General features: G+C 42.2%; 2 protein-coding genes across 2 annotated transcripts in view; one reads left to right on the forward strand and one right to left on the reverse strand.

Moving 5' to 3' along the window:
* Window positions 1-583: 583 nt before the first annotated feature.
* Window positions 584-6460, forward strand: LOC121544747 (insulinoma-associated protein 2-like). Its single transcript, XM_041854864.2, has one exon. It carries the CDS (start codon window positions 4688-4690, stop codon window positions 6362-6364), a length of 1677 nt encoding a protein of 558 aa, XP_041710798.1. The 5' UTR covers window positions 584-4687; the 3' UTR covers window positions 6365-6460.
* Window positions 6461-14163: 7703 nt separating this feature from the next.
* LOC121544748 (ral GTPase-activating protein subunit alpha-1-like) overlaps window positions 14164-21487 on the reverse strand; it is a 117895-nt gene continuing 110571 nt past the window's right edge. Inside the window, exons 41-42 of the mRNA XM_045209109.1 lie at window positions 20679-20803; window positions 14164-14800 (exon numbers count right to left, since the gene is read on the reverse strand). Of these exons, the coding sequence (XP_045065044.1) occupies window positions 14649-14800; window positions 20679-20803 (277 nt within the window). The 3' untranslated portion in view covers window positions 14164-14648. The remainder of the gene's footprint in view (window positions 14801-20678; window positions 20804-21487) is intronic.

Raw genomic sequence — 21487 nt, forward strand, 5'->3', positions numbered from 1 at the left:
TGACCAGGGTGGATTTAAAAAATAAAAACACAGGTCAGGTGTATTCAGTATGCTTTGAACATTAAATGAACACTCAAAATTGGAAGACTTTGTTATACTTTGCGATTTTGGGGGGATGAAATTTAAAGGATGCTCATATTTTTTGCTGGTTTGACACTTTATTCAGACAGTAATGAAATGAGATACGGAGACAGATAAATACTAAAAACAGTGTGAAAGGTTGGAAGCAGGGATTGATCCCTGTTCTCAGGTGGAAAGTTGTATGCCACATGTGCCAGGGGGTGTTACCACTACACCAAGGCTCTGCACAGGAAATATGAATGGTTGATGGTAGTGGGTAACCAAATCATAGAATGCAGTCCATAGACTGCATTCAAGGTAAGGACACAAACATTTAGTATTTTGTCATTTGGGTAAACTCTCTCTTTAAAAAGAAGAAGAAACTCCTGCTTGCTCTCCAGGGGGGTTGGCCACCCCTGATCTGTTTCCCAAGTTCTGGGTGTTTGAAAATGTTCTTGCTATAACAATCCATTTCTCAAAATTACCAAAACTTCAAGAAAAATCTAATGAATATCAATATTCAGGTGGTTTATGCCTACTAGTTGAAGTATGATGCCTTTTTGAGTTGCCTAGCATGTGCACAATACTAAAATGGCAAAAATTATATTTGATTCCTGGAGCATTTAATATCCTATGCTTATTTGTATAACTTATTCAGAATTGTTCCACTGATCAGACTAAATAAAGTAAATAGATAACATCTCCTGAAGACAAGATGACTTAAATCTGCCCCTACACCCTAACCAAATTATGTTTCTAGTTATTGTGCCCCCTCTAGAATCAAACGTACACTTTTGGGTTCACAATCTGTTTGACAAAATTATTTTCATAGTTACAATCAGGTCACCTAAACCAAACTTCCCTGCTAAAACATATTGTAGGTATGTCTGCTGCCTTTTCGTTGTCACAGCCTAAATGCCAATCGTCAAACGAGGGGACTAATAGAAGTGTGGATTAAATCGGTATTAGTACATGCTGTGCCAAAAGGCTGCATTCTGCAATAAGGACGGGAGTAAAAGCAACCTAATTTTGTTGACAACATTGCACATAATACTATTTTTACAGTTTTATAAACTCAGCGGAGAACGTTCTCGCTCTCCATTCAGCGCCACTCTAATCTTGAGGGGCGTTTCTTTAAAACATGCATCCAATCCCCTTGATCCCTTACGTAACCAGACAAATAATTTGCTTCAATGTGCCGCGGTTCACAGGGCTGTGGCAGCACTCACGATAGAGGTTCCGCTCGTGATGTTAAATTGCAGGCGCAGCTGTTCCGATTTCAAAACCATTTGGAGCTCAGTTGAAAAGTTAACGCGCTGACTATACAATGGACGAATTAGAAAAATAAAAGTAGTACTTTTCAATGCGTGAGATATAAGAGGTGTGCGGTGTGAGCGTGAGAAGAGGGTCAATGCGTGTGTCTCACGGCCAACGCGTGAGAGTTGGCAGCTCTATAAGACTCGGACATTCTGAAATACACTGAAAAATGTAGTGTGCATGTAGTACCCATATTACAGCATATGCACACACTAATCACAAGACACCAGAAGATGGCGACAGAGGAAAACAAATAAAAAATAAAGTCTACTGCATGTTCTAAATACTTTTTGATTCACCAGTCGACCTTGACCTACAGCAGTACGCCTATATGCTCTAGTCTAGCTAGATACATAGAGACAGGGAGAAAGAAAGACAAGGGAAAATAACTGTATAGTCCTAAACATAAACACAGACTGTCCATGTCTTCTTTCTAACGGGCAGAGTGCTAATTAACAACAATCTAAATTTCATGATTGAGCAAGCTGTCGGCCACGGAGCTGCCAGATCTACCAGGGTGCTGGGCTGGAGCTGAGACGTCCGCCTCCCGCCGTGCTGAAACAGCACCGCAGGGCGCATTAAGAAGAGAGCCAACCCTGAATCCAACACACTTAATTATCATATAATGCTTAATCATCCGAGGTCCCCAACGGCGAATAAACAAGAACCAAGAGCATCAGAAAACAGGCAAATTAGGCTACTATAAAGCTTAAGCGATTAGGGCACTGTGTGAATTCCAACGTCCAAGTTGCTTGGGCCTCTCGACGTAATACTTTAAAACGGATGAAAAAGAAAGATCAATGAATTCATTTTCAGTAGTCTGTGGGATTAGAGGAGGGCATTGATCAAAACTGTAACATCTCGGTAATCTGATTTCGGGGTAGGCTAACCTTGTCAAAGCATTTTAAATATTTAAAATAGGCCACATTTTAACAGTTTGTGGACACATTTTAACAGTGAAAACCTCTTTCTAAAGTTAAATGTCTGAACTAAGTAGCCTATGCCTAATTTGTTGTTTTTTACCATTATAAAAATGTTACCCTAATAATGATGAGATCCATTTCATCAAACAAAGGCTTGGCCTAGCCTAGCCTACTAATAGGCTATGTAGTCTAGAATAAATACTACAAACGTAGGCCTAAAATAAAAAATATTTGAGGTGTTTTAAAATACAAAACTGATTGATAAATAGCATAACTGTGACTCAATTTGGCTCGGGCTGTTAACACTCTCTGCACAGACACCTCTTAATTCCCAAGGTGGCCCTTGTCAAGCGCGCATCAAAAGGACGCGCCAGTTCTCACGCTAAGCCGCTTTGATTCGTTTCTAGGGACGCTCCCCAAACCACGAACCAACTCCGCACGACCAGCGCGATACTCTTCCCCAGGGATAAAAGTGATTCGCTTCTCTAATCTCTTATCAGCGTTCCCAGCTTCGCGTGGAGGGCAGAGGAACCCCCTCTTTCCCGCTATGGGCGGGTTGTGTCTCCGCCTCCAACTCTCGTCTCTTCTCAATGCAGTGAGCATCACCGCCCTTCTGCCGCGGAGATAGCGCGCTGGTCTCACCAGGGAAAACGGACACTGAGATATTCCCATCGTTTGCGCGTCAAAGACCGAGAGGAACAGATAGCCAGTGGAGATAGGGTCCTGCATCCCTAATGAAAAAAGCAATAGTATCTCTCTCATTATCTTATGACCTTAACTGACAAGGTAGCCTACAGAATGATATGGTCTGATTCTAAATGTTGACAAATTATGGCCTTTTGTTAAAGTACAGTAGGCCTTTAAAGGCTGAATAAATTAAGTAGGGATTGGCCTACCTCACCTAGCCATATCATTCGGATAAGGGGATATTTTTTGATAAAACCTGGACTAATGAACACAAATTGTTTTGAAATTATAGGATTCAAACATAAGAGGTGTGGAGAGGCCACAATTGTGTTTTCTTGTAGATAATGCGCGCTAGATAATGGGTCAGTTTTTTCCCAATCCGAGTCACTGTAACCAGTTTAATTGACAAAATTGTTGTTTTTTTAATCACAAATTGTAAAATAATTACGATTTCTGATAAGGAGTCTTATACTCAAGGGGAGCCTTCATACGCCTATTCTAATGGAGTTGGTGAAACATTGGCGCGACACGTTACGTGGTGACTAATTGGCGGTTGAAAGGAAGAAGAGCTGCCTCTCAAATTAAACAGCTTAATCGCGCGGTTAAAATTCATTACTGCGCGCACAGCTTGCAGCCCCACAAAACAAATGAGAGAGAAGGTAAAGTGCATCAAATTGACAGATTAAGGCAACAGCCTTCTTATGCTAAATTACGTGACATGCCAACAGAACAGAACGCCAAAAGAATCCTGTTTAAAAACAGAAGGATAATTAAAATCCGAATAAAGGATTCCCAGAAAGGTTAGGTGTTGGGAGGCAAATAATTAATTAATTACGAGTTGCGCTTTGCAACTCTGCTTGCACAGGGAGTCACTCTGTTCTAATAAACATGATTTACAATAACGACCTATCCCTGTTGTATTTATAGCATATTCGTATACAATGACATTATTAAGATTAAGCAAAAATGTTATGGGAAATTACTTACCTTGCCATTTTCAACAATATTTGATCAAATTATGTAGCCTACATCCACAAGGGTAAGTAGCCTAACCTGGAGGTCAATGTGCTTTTCCTTGCTTTTGGCTAGTTTATTAAACACGTCATGTTCCTAAAGGACAGTCATTTTATTTGCAGCAACAGTCTACGAGAGAGTTCTGGCATCTCGTTATCACAGAGAAAACGTATTGAAAAAATCACAAACCATATACCTTAATTGCATGGTCAGTGTTTTTTTTTTGTTATACATAAGTCAATGTAATATGGATGGATAATGACAAGTTTTAGGACATCTTCTGATCCGTTTTTGCAAATCCTAAATCACTAGGCTAGATGTAGTCTAACGATCGGCTATAAAGGATGGGATGATAACATGTAAAGTGTGTGAGCGATTCATAATAATTAACTCCACATTAGTAATGACTTTGGAACTGGATAGCCTCATTAACGCTCGCGCTTCACCCCACCTCTCCACTGTCGGTGCTGATTGGACAGGGCTTGGCCACAAACTGTGACTTCACAAAAAAAACTGAAGGCGACCCCAAAGATAAAAAAACAAGGCACGCTCATTGAAGTGACAGTGTCCTCCGTCCCTCTCTCCTGTCAGTAGTCACCTCGCCCGTGCGCCATTTATCTGAAAGGGACCACGAGCGCTCGGGCACTTTAAAGTGGACTCGGGAACCGTTCCATTCCGGCGTAAAGATGCCTAGAGGATTTTTAGTGAAGAGGAACAAACGTGGCTCAGCGGCTTCTTACAGAACGCGTAACGACGACAACTTACTGCCAAAAGCGGACCTGCCTGTGAAGGCACCGGAGTGGCCAACCGGTGTGCCAACTGCGTGCCCAATTGTGCCGTTATCCGAGGACGGTAGATTTAGAGAGCCATGGACCAGTGCCCCGGCAGAATCGGACCAGGCGCAGCTGCCAGAGAGCGCAGACAAGGTGGAGATCAGAGAGGAATACCCACCAAACCATCCTCCCACTGAACCGGTCCATGACGGGTCTCCGGGCCGGGCTGACCTCTCCTATAGCCCGATAAAACCAGTTGGCACCGAACTGGAAAAATCGTCCATTGACCGGTGTATGAGTTCACCAACAGTGACAGAGCCGTACCCAATGAACACGCCCGTGTCCTCAGTAGAGAGACTTCTTCTAAATCACGCGCCATTTGGACACTCTGAAATGAAATTCGACCCACCTGTGCACCTCTACCAGTCTTTCCATCATGCTATGAAACGCACATACATGGAGCAGGAGCGCAAGACAAAGCCAGCAGCCAAAAAGCCTAAAGTGATCCGGAAACTCAGCTTCGAGGACGAAATCTCCACCTCACCCGTGCTTGGGCTGAGAATTAAGAAGGAGACCCCCGAATTTAAAGCAGCAACAGCATCTTCTGCTAATAAGAAACCGCTGGGAGAATTCATCTGCCAGCTCTGCAAGGAGGAATACCCTGACCCGTTCTCCCTCGCACAACACAAGTGCTCCAGAATTGTGCGCGTAGAGTACCGCTGTCCCGAGTGCGACAAAGTTTTCAGCTGTCCTGCCAACCTGGCCTCTCATCGCAGGTGGCATAAGCCTCGTCCGGTAAACAACGGAGAGGCACAGAGCGCCAAAAAGTCACAACCGGAGGCACGGCTGCATGAGAGGACATTCGTGGAAGGGAAAGAGAACGCGAGCGAGTTGAGAGTTAACAATCAGCACCTTGTCTCTCTGGACAGCTCCGCGTGTCAGCGGGCGGTCACCGTGGACAGCTCCCACAGACAAGAGCAGCTGCGCAGGAGGGCACAAGAGAGCCCGCCGCCCTTCGATCCCCGCTACCGTGACCCAGATAAAAGTATGGACCTGCACATGAGAGCGGGTGAAAGCCCACGCATAATGCATTGTCTGGAGACCACCGACGTGGCACTGCCCACCTCTTCCTTCTTAAAGACCTCCGGGACAGTAGAGGAGATTTACGAATGTCACTATTGCAGCAAGAAGTTCCGAAGACAAGCCTATCTGAGGAAACATCTTGCGGCGCACGAGACAATCAAAGCCTCGCCCTATAACCAGATAGAGAGCGGACAAATCACGTTTCCCTGTCACTTGTGCGGTGCCCATTTCCCATCCACTGAAATTCGGGACAAGCACAGAGTTTGGCATGCAATGAGAGACGACCTTCTAATGAATCCAGGGAAGAGTGTGGGTAGACCAGACTTGATAATACCAGACTTAATAAGACCAGACCTCACACAGGGAGATCAACAGATATTCACCTGTAAGCACTGCCCATCTACCTTCTTCAGTTCTCCCGGGCTTACCAGGCATATCAATAAGTCTCACCCCACAGAGAACCAGCAGGTGATGCTTCTACAGATGGCAGTCCGGCCCGACTGCTAGTAGCCTAGTCTAGGCTGATGTAGGCAAGTTTAGGCCAGGGTTTCCCAAACTCGGTCCTTGGGGCACGTTTTGTTTTTTGACCTAGCACTACACAGCTGATTCAAATAATCGAAACGTGATGAGTTGGTTATTTGAATCAGCTGTGTAGTGCTAGGGCAAAAAACTAAACGTGCACCCAGGGGGGGGGGGGCAGGACCGAGTCAGGGAAACCCTGGTCTAGGCTACTGACAGAGACTTTCTGGAACCCCTGTAAAACAAGTGGATTCATTAAATACATATGAAAGTATGAATGTGTTTTCTTTGTACTACATGTGCGATTGTATTGTAACTTATTATGCTACCTGATCAGGTCAAAAACAATAATAGCATTATCTATTTTCATGACAAGAGAAAGGTTTTTTGGAATGACAGATTACAGCACACTAATAGCTGAAAAGGGCCACATCATAACACTTGCTTTTGGCCTATATTCACTAATGTACATTATTGATTGATTTACAGTGTTAAGATTGTTAAAACATTTAACAGTAAAAATGGGCACATAAAATGTTTCAAATATTCAAGAGCTGTCATTTTAAGCATGTAATGAAAATAAGAGGGTCACCCTGTGAATATTACAAGAATATCAGACCTCACTGCCTTTATCTTAATGTAGTTCCTATGGAAATTGAATGTGCTTATTCAGTATAGTTGTGGAATTGATTTCTAAACCAGCAAGGCTATCAAGATGTATTTTCATAAAGAAAATCAAGCTTACCTGTTAAGAGTATAAAACTGTTTGAGGTTAAAAATGTATTTGTTCTATGAAATGTACTTGCTAAAAAAAGGCCTTCATGATGATGATGGTGTTACAATTATGATGTTGTATTTTGATATGTAGTGAACATGGGAAAACATTTACATTGATTGTCAATAAACACAAGTATGTCCATACCAGTGATGGCCACTGGTTTTTGACAATATTGTCTAGGGCTGGGCAGTATCCAGATTTTCATATCATCATATCTTCTCTTATCCTGAGATTTACAGTATTACGGTTTAATACACAATGGGGGCACTAAAAACGCAAAAAAGCCAATTGGGCATAATATCTGAATGCTAACAAAATTAGCACAAGTAATAGAAAAATTCCATAGAGGTTGCTAGCTAAATATGCTAAAAATCGCAAACGAAAATAAACTAATTGCAAAGACAGGCAATCCAGCTCAGAAAGTTATACATATATAGGTAGTAGCTACCGAATGTCCTTTTTGTTGAGTTTGGATATTTACAAGCAAATGTGAATGAGAGACATTGTGCAAATTAACAAAGTTTGGATGCATGCTTGTCTGAAGAAAGAACAGTACTGGCTCTGGAACAGCATGTGTACAGGCTGTGTCTGTGTGGAGTCTGGAGTAGCTATGGCAACAGGCCTGCCTGCTCTGCTTGGAGAAGAGAGGTGAGGAGCAGACTAAATGAAGCCTTAACTGAGAGGAGAAGAAACGCAAGGAAATCAGGATAGCAGTGTCAGCTGGACAGATAACTCATCCAAAGCGCTTTGACTTCTCAAACACAGCAGAAAGCTAACACTATATGATGCCCCATCTCCTTATTAATTCAGCCACTTACTTAGCTAACTAGCAAGTTAAACCAAATACACAGCTGGACTCACCAGCTCCCGCTTTCTCCCGTTGTGCTATTTCCAAACAAACACGTTACTGGTGCAACTGTTCTGGGGAACTACTGTAAGCTTCATAATGTAAAATGTGACAGGTGAAATGAAGAATGCTTTCTGCTTTATCTCCTAACGTATTGCACAAGTTGACTGCAGGTATTTACGTAAAAATTAGCTACAAATACAGTATTAAAATGTATTGAACAACTTCAAATAAATAGTTTCAAAGATATTGAAAAAGAATCCTGTGGCGATTTCCAAATACCCCGGTATACCGCCCAATCCAAATATTGTCGCAGAGATATTCAAAGAACAAGCTGGTGGTAAGAATGTTTTATTGTCAAATTCCATTGCACAGCCACTCTCCTTCTGGAACAGCCATTACAAATGTGTAGATACTACAAGTCTGACAATACTATTTTAATTGTGTGTGTTGTGTAGCTGTTATATCAACACATGCAGCATTTGGTCAGTAGTAACATACAGTATAAACTCACTTTACAGTATGCACAGGTTTCAGTCACTTCTGAGTGCAGGGAGAGAGCTAACCAATGTCCTCAGCCTCAACTAAGGATGCAGCATGATATTCTCGCTCTCTCTGGCAAGTTTTTAGTTCTCATCCTCTTCCATTTACATATTTTTGTTTTGTTTATGTTCTATCGGAACTGACCTCACTCATATATTCAAACATAACACAAAAATAACATTGATTTGACCTTAGACATGGCAGCCGTTTTTAAAAGATATAACAGTTCAACCGAAAGGTCCAAAACAGGCATTTACAGTCCCTTTCCTCTCTGGTAGAGAACCTATAGATGAAAGCAAATAATGATTTTGTAACAAAATAATACATCATATAAGAGAAAAGCATAATTTAAAAAGATACAAATAAAAATGCTGCGTTTGCTCTGTGCTAGTGCGTCATATAGATGGACACAGAGTTGGCAACTGGAGTGAAGACCTGCTTGATGCTCCTGTCTTTCCATCCTCATTTGTGTTGTTGCACAGACAGACACTGAACCTTAACAGCAATGAGTTCGCTCTAGCTGTGGACAAAGCTACAGTACAGCGTTGTTTGTATTGGCCAACTTCAGCAGGATAGCTTTGTGATGAGGACCGAAGTAGCAGACCTCTCATATGAAACACAAGCAGAAGATTTGATCACACCTTCAACTGTTGGTCTGCGTGGATTGAGGTTAATATACGTTTAGTTTTTTTGGGCAGCTATATTCAAATATGTACACAGTTCAGATATTGTCCTCAACACTATATTTATACCACAGCGTTGTTGAATACTCATTTCTGATTGGCTAGAAGGGCATTCTTGAATGGGCATTAAAACTAGATAACGGGACAGTTGGAAAAGATATCTGGCACCTTTCAATCATGACACAATATGCGCCTTATTACGTTCTAAATCACTACACATTTATGAATGAAAACAATTTATGAAGGAAAACATCACGTGACCTAGACTAGTAAAACGAGCCAATATTATATTTACAACGGACAGTGAAACAAAGTACCTACTTCACAACGATTGGCCTACAGCTAGCTACAAGCCTAAAACATTGAGAAAAGATGGAGGAATTATCACATTTTATTTTTTAGCAAGCCGAACAGTTATCCTAAGCCCGAATGGTGGATATAAAGTCCCGTTATCAATCTAAAAAGAAAACGCACAGAGAGCGGACAGTTACGGACGTGACGCTCATCAAAATTGAAGAGGAGCGACATGAAGAAAAACAATCAATGCCAAAATGGGCAGTTAAAACAGTAAAGGATTGGAGAATAAGGAAAACGAAGACTGACAGCTACGGGCCAGAAGAGCTAAACAACTTCTGTCTGTGCAACAAATGGACAGGAGTACTCGGTACCTAATTTTGCGTCGTGCAATGCAGCACAACATCATGACCGATGACAGCTTCAAAACAAGCAACGACGTCTTCAAGTACCTTGTGAAGAGGTATAGGAGAGCGGGGAAGGTCGTCAACACCCCCCCACACACACACAAACAGGCGAACGACCGGAACCACAAAGGGTTAATATTTTCTTTGCCCGGCAACCCAAACCGCCCACTGGCAAGTTTGAAAAAATACCTCTCAAGTGTCCCCTGGATGCTACATCCCTCTACCGCCAACCACTACGGTCCCCACATGCTGAGTTGAACAAAGAGGTACATTTGGTAGGCTACTCTAAGAGCCGATGGGGGTACACTATCTGTTACCTCGTCTCAGCGAAGAGGCCGGGTTGTCAATGCGCTACATGAACCACAGCCTCCGTAGCACAGCCGTGAAGCTGCTATCAAATGCCGGTCTGGAGTACAGACAAATTATGAGTGTAACCAGGCACAGGTGCGAGAGCAGTTTGAGGAGCTACTGGGCGCCTTCAGTGACAGAGAGGAAGTGGTGGAGTCACCTCCTCTCATCCGAGGTAGAGAGCCCACAAAGCCCCACAACAAGCAGCAGCAGCAACAACAATACAAACAGATGGAAATGGTACCAAGCAAGTGAGTCATTCGACTTACCCCGCGGCTTGAAGATGTCCCACTTCACCATTAATGGCAGCATCCATTAAATGTTAACAAGTAGCTGGCAAGACAGCTAGCTCCAAAGAACCTAACAAGCTGGTTAACCCCTGACATCAAAACAACTTATTACATTATTTTATTTATTATTATTATTATTATTTATTTAAAAAATAAATGTTTTACTCAGGCTGTCTTCATGTTTCTTTAAAAAAAAGTTTCATATTGATTAGTGTTTTTTGATGCCATTATTATATTGAAAAATGCAAAAAGCACTTGCACATCTGAGTTATTTTGTTGTGTTGGAAACAATGCACTAACTTCAAAGGAAAGAAATCAGCACATTGCCCTTTTATTGATGAAATATATATTTTTAAGCCATTAAATATATAGCTAAACCTTATAGCCTTTTTAGCCTACAAACCGTGCTGTCAAATAGTCCCACATGTGCAATCACGGGATAAGCTAGCTAGGCTACATGACGCGTGAAGAACGTTGCCAGCCTGCATAGTGATCGAACGAACGACTGGGTCGCGTCTCTGCGAACCAAAAGATGAGAAAGTATGAATTAACTTATAAAAATGAAAATATAAACAAAAACATGTTCTTTCTACCGGTAAATGTGTGCTTTAGTATTGTTTTCTTTGGCAACTGTGGTATGAGTACATTACCTTGGAAAAATGAACTCCGCGGCCCATTATTTCCAAGGTAACGTACATAACGTTTGCGTTTATCCCTTACATATAATATATTCATCATGAGTGAAAAAAGGGGTGGTTCAATACAACACATTGTATATTAACAAAACGAAATAATCAGTAACATTCTTTATCAGGTGAAAACCAATTTTACAATCGTAATTAAAATAATAATAACCCCTAAAAAGACTAAAAGTAGTGAATATTATACTCAGAAAGTCAATCAGTTCCACGTTTAGTGTGAAAATCAAAACAAAATGTAATGTAACAAGAAATGCTTCACCTTAACCAAACAATTTCCATCTTACAGATCTATAAACAAACTTATTTCAACCTCGAAACGTTTATCTCCTCATCATCAAACACTGGCCAACATTACTTCAGTCCAAGCATAAAGAAAGTGTCAACTCTCCTGTATATACAGAGTATAGTACAAATATATAAATGTCTCACAGTGGACACAGTGACTAAATATGAAAAATAAGCTTTTTCTTACTTTGTGTTTCTTTGTTCTTTCTTACAAACTCTTTCAAGTTCTTACAATCCCTTTCATAGTGGTTGCAGAGGGTCAGAGGCCCAGAGAGCCAGGGGTACGGGATACTAGATATTGGTCACTCTGCTCAGGGACAACAACAGCTACAACCACAGCAGAGACAACACTCTAGATCCTCATCTCAGTCAAATATCAAGTGATTTCAACCATCAACAATTCTAATTGAAAATACACATCGGTCATGTTGCCTTTATGCTTTCTGTACACAACGGAACCGATGCTGCTTCTTATATACAGTACCAGTCAAAAGTTTGGACACACATACTCATTCAAGGGTTTTTCTTTATTTGTACTATTTTCTACATTGTAGAATAATAGTGAAGATATCAAAACGATAAAATAACACATATGGAATCATGTAGTAACCAAAAAAGTGTTAAACAAATATATGTTATATTTTAGATTCTTCAAAGTAGCTACCCTTTGCCTTGATGACAGCTTTGCACACTCTTGGCATTCTCTCAACCAGCTTCATGAGGTAGTCACCTGGAATGCATTTCAATTAACAGGTGTGCCTTGTTAAAAGTTAATTTGTGGAATTTCTTTCCTTCTTAATGCGTTTGAGCCTATCAGTTGTGTTGTGACAAGATAGGGGGGGTATACAGAAGATAGCTCTATTTGGTAAAAGACCAAGTCCATATTATGGCAAGAACAGCTCAAATAAGCAAAGAGAAACGACAGTCCATCATTACTTTAAGACATGAAGGTCAGTCAATACGGAACATTTCAAGAACTTTGAAAGTTTCTCCATGTGCAGTCGCAAAAACCATCAAGCGCGGTGATGAAACTGTCTCTCATGAGGACCGCCACAGGAAGACCCAGAGTTACCTCTGCTGCAGAGGATACATTCATTAGAGTTACCAGCCTCAGAAATTGCAGCCCAAATAAATGCTTCACAGAGTTCAAGTAAAAGACACATCTCAACATCAACTGTTCAGAGGAGACTGCGTGAAATCAGGTCTTCATGGTCAAATTGCTGCAAAGAAACCACTACTAAAGGACACCAATAATAAAAAGAGACTTGCTTGGGCCAAGAAACACGATCAATGGACATTAGACAGGTGGAAATCTGTCCTTTCATCTGATGAGTCCAAATTTGAGATTTTTGGTTCCAACCGCTGTGTCTTTGTGAGACGCAGTGTAGGTGAACAGATTATCTGTGCATGTGTGGTTCCCACAGTGAAGCATGGAGGAGGAGGTGTGATGGTGTGGGGATGCTTTGCTGGTGACAGTGTCAGTGACTTATTTAGAATTCAAGGCACACTTAACCAGCATGGCTACCACAGCATTCTGCAGCGATACACCATCCCATCTGGTTTGCGCTTAGTGGGACTATCATTTGCTTTTCAACAGGACAATGACCCAACACACCTCCAGGCTGTGTAAGGGCTATTTGACCAAGAAGGAGAGTGATGGCGTGCTGCATCAGATGACCTGGCCTCCGCAATCACCCGACCTCAACCCAATTGAGATGGTTTGGGATGAGTCGGACCGCAGAGTGAAGGAAAAGCAGCCAACAAGTGCTCAGCATATGTGGGAACTCCTTGAAGACTGTTGGAAAAGCATTCCAGGTGAACTGGTTGAGAGAATGCCAAGCGTGTGCAAAGCTGTCATCAAGGCAAAGGGTGGCTACTTTGAAGAATCTGGGTCTTCTATTCCTGTGGCGGTCCTTATAGCCAGTTAAATCATAGTGCTTGATGTTTTTTGCGACTACACTTGATGAAACTTTCAAAGTTCTTGAAATGTTCCGTATTGACTGACCTTCATGTCTTAAAGTAATGATGGACTGTCGTTTCTCTTTGCTTATTTGAGCTGTTCTTGCCATAATATGGACTTGGTCTTTTACCAAATAGGGCTATCTTCTGTATACCCCCCCCCCTACCTTGTCACAACACAACTGATTGGCTCAAACACATTAAGAAGTCCTGTGTAGCTCAGTTGGTAGAGCATGGCGCTTGCAATGCCAGGGTTGTGGGTTCTGGGTTCGATTCCCACGGGGGGCCAGTATGAAAAAATGTATGCACTCACTAACTGTAAGTCGCTCTGGATAAGAGCGTCTGCTAAATGACTAAAATGTAAATAATGTAAAAGAAAGAAAGAAATTCCACAAATTAACTATTAAGAAGGTACACCTGTTAATTTAAATGCATTCCAGGTGACTACCTCATGAAGCTGGTTGAGAGAATGCCAAGCGTGTGCAATGCTGTCATCAAAGCAAAGGGTGGCTATTAGAAGAATCTCAAATATAAAATATATTTTGATTTGTTTAACACTTTTTTGGTTACTATATGATTCCATATGTGTTATTTCATAGTTTTGATGTCTTCCCTATTATTCTACAATGTAGAAAATAGTAAAAATAAAGAAAAACCCTGCGATGAGTAGGTGTGTCCAAACTTTTGACTGGTACTATATTACCTTTTGCTGTCTTTCCACATTTCTCTGGAGTGCAACGTTTGTGGTGGTGAGCATAGTTAGCAAACCTTGCCCAGGAGACATGTTCATTCTGTTGGAGCTCTGCTAGCACAAGCTCAGTCCTGGGGGGGCCTGGGCTGGCCCCTGAGGGCCTGGCTCTGTTCAAGGGCCTAATCCTGCATCTTGGAAGGGTGGTACAGTAGAGGAGATGCAGAGTCTGACCGTGCAGGGCAGGGCAGGTGTGTCCATGTCCATGTAGTGGGAGTACATAACGTGCAGTGCAGTGCAGCGCTGTTAGCAGGTAAATGCTGGTAGCTGCAGTGCACTGCAGTCCTAGTTGTACGGTACAGAGAGAGAGAGAGTCAGTCTGTTTGTCTGAAGGCTGTGAACTCTCGCTGGGTGTGGCGCGGAGGAGGGTCAGCGGAGGGAAAGTCTGATCAGGTCTTGTTGGCCGAGCCGGAGGAGCGTCGGAGCTTCATGGACATACGGCTCTTGCTAGTACGAGGGGACATTGGCGAGGCTAACTGGTCGGCCCCGTCTAGATGCGCTGCTGCTGGACTTTCTCCCTGCTGACTCTCGAGGCATGAGCCTGTGGAAGGAGGGAGGGAAGGAGAGCCCAGGCGTGAGAGCCCCCCTGTTGCCTGCCCAGCCCACTACTGTGACAGCCAATGGTAAACAGTAATGTAGAAGGTAGGACTAGCTGCCCCCCCACTACAGACAGTCTACTGGGTCCTACTCCTCCAGTCTACAACCTGCCTTCCTGAGGTTAGTCCCCAGCTAATATTAGTCTTTATGGAACGGAAGGGGAAGGTCAGTACATGCACTTTGATTTGTACTGCAGTGGTAAAGGTGTTGCATCTCTCTGAAAGTCATTATTGACTGTATTATAATAAATGTTGACTAATTTTAGTATAGTTAGCCAGTAGCTTTCTTTAGCTGTAACGAATCAAAGCATCAATGTTCATGAAATAAATCTAAACAACTAATCCCAAAAGGTATGATGTTGGTGGTACTATAAAACACAAATGAAACCTAGACCGTCAGAGAAGAATAAACAGGAAACTAAAGGAGGAGGAAACAGGATAAGAAGGAACAGAGAGAAAAAAAGGTACTTTGGCATGTTAATGTTTTAGCATACCATTCACAGCTAGCGTGAAAGACCTTCCTTTTCAAGCCTTTGCCCTTTACCTTGCTGAGCCCAATGTTTTCTAGTGGAGTTTTGGGAAGGAGCTGAAATATCGAGCTCTCTTTGGTGGGAAAGGTGAAGACAAGCCACAAAGCCACAGGTGATAGAGAGGGGAGGAGAGGAAGAGAGGAGAAAAGGGGGGAGGAGAGGAAGAGAGGGTTGGGGAAGAGGGGGAGGAGAGGGGGGAGGAGAGGAAGAGAGGGTTGGGGAAGAGGGGAAGGTAGGAGGAGAGGAGAAGAGAGGGGAAGAGAAGGGAGGATAATGGAGGGGAGGAGAGGGAAGGAGAGGAGAAGAGTGGAGGAGAGGAGAGGAAGAAGAGGGGAGGAGAGGAAGAAGAAGAGGAGACAACAGGACAAAGGAGGTCAGTAGAGCAGAAGAAGGAAAATGGGACAGGAGAGAAGAGGAAGAGGAAGTAATGAAGGAATAGGCAGGGAAGGAGCGGTACAGCGGGGTAAAGCCAGCAAGGAAACAATTGGAAAAAATAAAAAAGACAAAGACAACAGGAGAGAGAAAAGGGGAGGAGAGAGTAGAGGTGTGAGCAGTGACAAGGCTGAGAGGGAGTCAATAGAAGGTGCACACAGAACAGACAGAAGCACCATCTAAACACATCATCACACACACACACTTAACAGTCCGGTCACACACACAAACAAACACGCAGACACACACCTTTGTGCACAAATGCTGACTGGCACATTAATGCAATGATTCCACTTACTTACCAACGTTTAGACTGTTACTTTAAATATTGATCTTCAGGGCCATAGCTATCATCTATAGTTACGTACCTTGTGTGTCTATGTCATCCATGAATAAAGAGTGCAACTGTATTGTACAGTGCTCTGACTGGACTCATAAAAGACTTAACTGACAAAAAATCTAATGAACATTCCAGATGTACTGAACACACCAAGTAGGTAAAGAAGCTGTGTTACAATAAGTCCATGCTCAGGAACACAAAGAAGGAAGATTCTGGTTAGAACAAACCAAATAATTGTGTTAGTGTTAAGGCTTGGGTCTGTCTGACCTGCTATGGTGGAAGCATGCAAGGACTGAGGTTCATGTCAATGTTAGATAGACACCCATCTGACAACATGATGGAGAAGAAACAAGAAACAGGGAAGGAGTGAGAGAAGCAGATTTGGTCAGTGGAGAGAGAGAGATACAGAGAGACACAGAGAGGTATTGTGAGAAGTAGAGTGCTCCTAACATTGTTACAAGTAAATCAGAAGGAAGCAGCAGCAGAGGCAACCTCAGTTTGTTAGTTGCGGGGTTTCCAGGAATCTTACCTTTAGATATACACAAGTGATATATTATGATCTAAAGGGGGAAACATAAGATAAAGGAAAACAAAACAAAAAATGAAATGAAATGATTTTAAAATGTCAAACCAAAAAAAGAAAGGGAAATAAAATGAAAATAACAACAAAGAAACAAAACAGAAATATGATCATTTGGGGTTTGGAGGAGCAGAGAGTCTGGGGTGGACTGGTGTTATCAACACAAGGGCAATAATTAATCAAGGCAAGGTTTTGGGGCTGAAAAATACTAATCATTTCATTCTGTACTAGGATAACTAATGTTTGGTAAAGCACAGGTCAGTGCTACTATAAAAATATTACCATAATAGTATGGGGTATTTTTCAGTCACAAAACATGTTTATTTCTCTCATTACCTGGAGAAAAGAACATGCACAGTGCACAGGCATGCATCTTTTTATAAATGAAAGGGTCGCAAATTGAAACGGTGTCAAAAAGCAACGTCTGATGGACAGATTCAAAATTCAAAAGGCACTCGCACATCTGAGCTATCTTTGTTGCAGGTGCATGGTAACAGTTGAATAAGATGAGAAAAAATAAGAAATCCGCACACTGCTCTTGCTAGTATCGCTGCTCTTTACATAAATCGGCCTCAAGGCCTTCGTCAGAGCTTTTGTGAGTGTTTTTAATTTGCACCTTTTTGTAAACATTGCTCCACCCACATCCGTTCAATGCATCGAATGGGGTTGGAGTCGAGGGAAAATAAACATGTGTTACCAAATACAACAATGTGTATTTCATAAGTATTCTAATAAAGTGTGTACATAAAACGTATTCAACACGTCTGTAAAACCACAATGAGGACATCGACCTATCAAGTAAGTTTTCATAAATCATTGGGTACAGTGCAAGAAATTGACAGATTCCAAATCTTTGTAGATATATATACACATATTTTTTAAAGATTGTATTTATTTTATTCTCTTACTGTAATTTACTGCTTTATGAGCACACATCTTCTTCCATCTGTGACTAACATTAGAAAGGAGAGAACAGAGAGAGAACAGCTCTGTGTCACAGTACAGTAATCACCTTTAAGATTGGATTGACAAGTCTTCTGGCTGGGTGACCCTTTCATTTTCTGCATGCGTGTACTGTAGCCTGTAGCCACCAAGCAGAGACAATGAGGCTGGAGAGAGAATCAATGTGATGTGAAACCATGGGAAGAACAAAAAAGCCCAGGGCCTGGCAGAGCACGTATCACCCCAGGAGAGAGAGGCCCTAGCTGGGGAGAAGGCCCTACTCTGTGGAGGGGAGGGGGAGATACGTGGCTAACTGTTCTGTGTGTGTGTGTGTGTGTGTGTGTGTGTGTGTGTGTGTGAGGGAGGGAGGGAGTTCTATCTAGGGGAAACACTGCATTCAGTGTGTATTTTACAATACTTTAAAAAGACTGTGGAGGTGTATAGAAGACAGAACTATTGTGGTTAACGTTATTATGGCAACTAGTGTGGTTAATGTTATTATGGCAACTAGTGTGGTTAAGGTTATTATGGCAACTAGTGTGGTTAAGGTTATTATGGCAACTAGTGTGGTTAATGTTACAGTGGGGGAAAAAAGTATTTAGTCAGCCACCAATTGTGCAAGTTCTCCCACTTAAAAAGATGAGAGAGGTCTGTAATTTTCATCATAGGTACACGTCAACTATGACAGACAAAATGAGATTTTTTTTTTCTCCAGAAAATCACATTGTAGGATTTTTTATGAATTTATTTGCAAATTATGGTGGAAAATAAGTATTTGGTCAATAACAAAAGTTTCTCAATACTTTGTTATATACCCTTTGTTGGCAATGACACAGGTCAAACGTTTTCTGTAAGTCTTAACAAGGTTTTCACACACTGTTGCTGGTATTTTAGCCCATTCCTCCATGCAGATCTCCTCTAGAGCAGTGATGTTTTGGGGCTGTCGCTGGGCAACACAGACTTTCAACTCCCTCCAAAGATTTTCTATGGGGTTGAGATCTGGAGACTGGCTAGGCCACTCCAGGACCTTGAAATGCTTCTTACGAAGCCACTCCTTCGTTGCCCGGGCGGTGTGTTTGGGATCATTGTCATGCTGAAAGACCCAGCCACGTTTCATCTTCAATGCCCTTGCTGATGGAAGGAGGTTTTCACTCAAAATCTCACGATACATGGCCCCATTCATTCTTTCCTTTACACGGATCAGTCGTCCTGGTCCCTTAGCAGAAAAACAGCCCCAAAGCATGATGTTTCCACCCCCATGCTTCACAGTAGGTATGGTGTTCTTTGGATGCAACTCAGCATTCTTTGTCCTCCAAACACGACGAGTTGAGTTTTTACCAAAAAAGTTATATTTTGGATTCATCTGACCATATGACATTCTCCCAATCCTCTTCTGGATCATCCAAATGCACTCTAGCAAACTTCAGACGGGCCTGGACATGTACTGGCTTAAGCAGGGGGACACGTCTGGCACTGCAGGATTTGAGTCCCTGGCGGCGTGGTGTTTTACTGATGGTAGGCTTTGTTACTTTGGTCCCAGCTCTCTGCAGGTCATTCACTAGGTCCCCCCGTGTGGTTCTGGGATATTTGCTCACCGTTCTTGTGATCATTTTGACCCCACAGGGTGAGATCTTGCGTGGAGCCTCAGATCGAGGGAGATTATCAGTGGTCTTGTATGTCTTCCATTTCCTAATAATTGCTCCCACAGTTGATTTCTTCAAACCAAGCTGCTTACCTATTGCAGATTCAGTCTTCCCAGCCTGGTGCAGGTCTACAATTTTGTTTCTGGTGTCCTTTGACAGCTCTTTGGTCTTGGCCATAGTGGAGTTTGGAGTGTGACTGTTTGAGGTTGTGGACAGGTGTCTTTTATACTGATAACAAGTTCAAACAGGTGCCATTAATACAGGTAACGAGTGGAGGACAGAGGAGCCTCTTAAAGAAGAAGTTACAGGTCTGTGAGAGCCAGAAATCTTGCTTGTTTGTAGGTGACCAAATACTTATTTTCCACCATAATTTGCAAATAAATTCATTAAAAATCCTACAATGTGATTTTCTGGATTTTTTTTCTCAATTTGTCTGTCATAGTTGACGTGTACCTATGATGAAAATTACAGGCCTCTCTCATCTTTTTAAGTGGGAGAACTTGCACAATTGGTGGCTGACTAAATACTTTTTTTCCCCACTGTATTATGGCAACTAGTGTGGTTAAGGTTATTATGGCAACTAGTGTGGTTAATGTTATTATGGCAACTAGTGTGGTTAAGGTTATTATGGCAACTAGTGTGGTTAATGTTATTATGGCAACTAGTGTGGTTAAGGTTATTATGGCAACTAGTGTGGTTAAGGTTATTATGGCAACTAGTGTGGTTAATGTTATTATGGCAACTAGTGTGGTTAAGGTTATTATGGCAACTAGTGTGGTTAATGTTATTATGGCAACTAGTGTGGTTAATGTTATTATGGCAACTAGTGTGGCTAAGGTTATTATGGCAACTAGTGTGGTTAATGTTATTATGGCAACTAGTGTGGTTAATGTTATTATGGCAACTAGTGTGGTTAATGTTATTATGGCAACTAGTGTGGTTAATGTTATTATGGCAACTAGTGTGGTTAATGTTATTATGGCAACTAGTGTGGTTAAGGTTATTATGGCAAGTGAAGGAGGTTTTAGAGGCCAATACCTCCTAACTAAAAACACAGAAGAATTTGGAGAAACTTTGGGATAATTTTCCAATTAGGCCAAACTTCTCTACCACCAACTAATGCTACAAAATTGCACTACAGATATGGCAAGAAATCCTAGTTAAATCCTAGTATTTTCTGCTCTCCAGAACCAGTACCCCATTGTGGACATGCGTTGTTTGTAAAGCTGGTCCAGCACTGAGAACTGTCCAGTGGGGTGTGACAGGTGCCTCTCAGGGTTGCAGTATATGAGAGCTGTGAGATGGACTGGCTGTGAATGGCTAGAGACAGACAGACTGAGTAGACAGTGATCTTACCTGGGTCTGAGGAGAGGTGGTGGTAGGGGGCGGGGCAGAAGACTCTCGCTGCATAGTCCTCGAAGGTGGTTGGCTCCAGGTGGTGCTGGACGATGGTCTCCAGGTAACGCGCTCTCTCCTCGTAGCTGGCCCAAATGTCAAGGGTCATTCACATAAAGATCACAGGACCTCTTTCAAAGGGAGATAAAAATCTAGTAGAAATTAGAGACTGGGAGGCGAAAACAACGGCCTTTGGGACAGCATTACCTGGTGCAGCACTGTACCCACCTACCTACTCAAATCTCAGCCTCTCATTTACCCCCCCCGTCTCTCTCTCTCTTTTCTCTGTGAACCAAATAAGTCTCCCTAATCAGAGACTCTCTGGTCATAATGACAACCATCCACTGCCATTAGGAGCTCCTAGGTAAAAAGAGACGAAAGACACACAACCGTCTCCGTCCGACCCATCATATCAAAAGTGTATTAGGAACCTATCATTGGCTTTTGAATATCATGACATTTGGCAACGATGGCCTTTTTACTGTCTCGATTATCCAGTTAAGTAGAAATGATGGTATTCTCTTAATGGGAGTGGATTGGATTAGAGTTGGGATGTTGCATATGGGTTTAAAATGGTGGAATTCTATTAATGGATTGGATTGGATTAGAGTTGGGATGTTGCATATGGGTTTAAAATGGTGGGATTCTGTTAATGGATTGGATTGGATTAGAGTTGGGATGTTGCATATGGGTTTTCTACATGAATACGGCAGGCAGAGAGGAGAGAGTGAAGCGGAGAGAGAGAGAGAGAGGAACAGAGAAGCAGAGAG

The sequence above is a fragment of the Coregonus clupeaformis genome, chromosome 29 (assembly GCF_020615455.1).
Source record: "Coregonus clupeaformis isolate EN_2021a chromosome 29, ASM2061545v1, whole genome shotgun sequence".
In the NCBI taxonomy this organism is placed as follows: domain Eukaryota; kingdom Metazoa; phylum Chordata; class Actinopteri; order Salmoniformes; family Salmonidae; genus Coregonus; species Coregonus clupeaformis.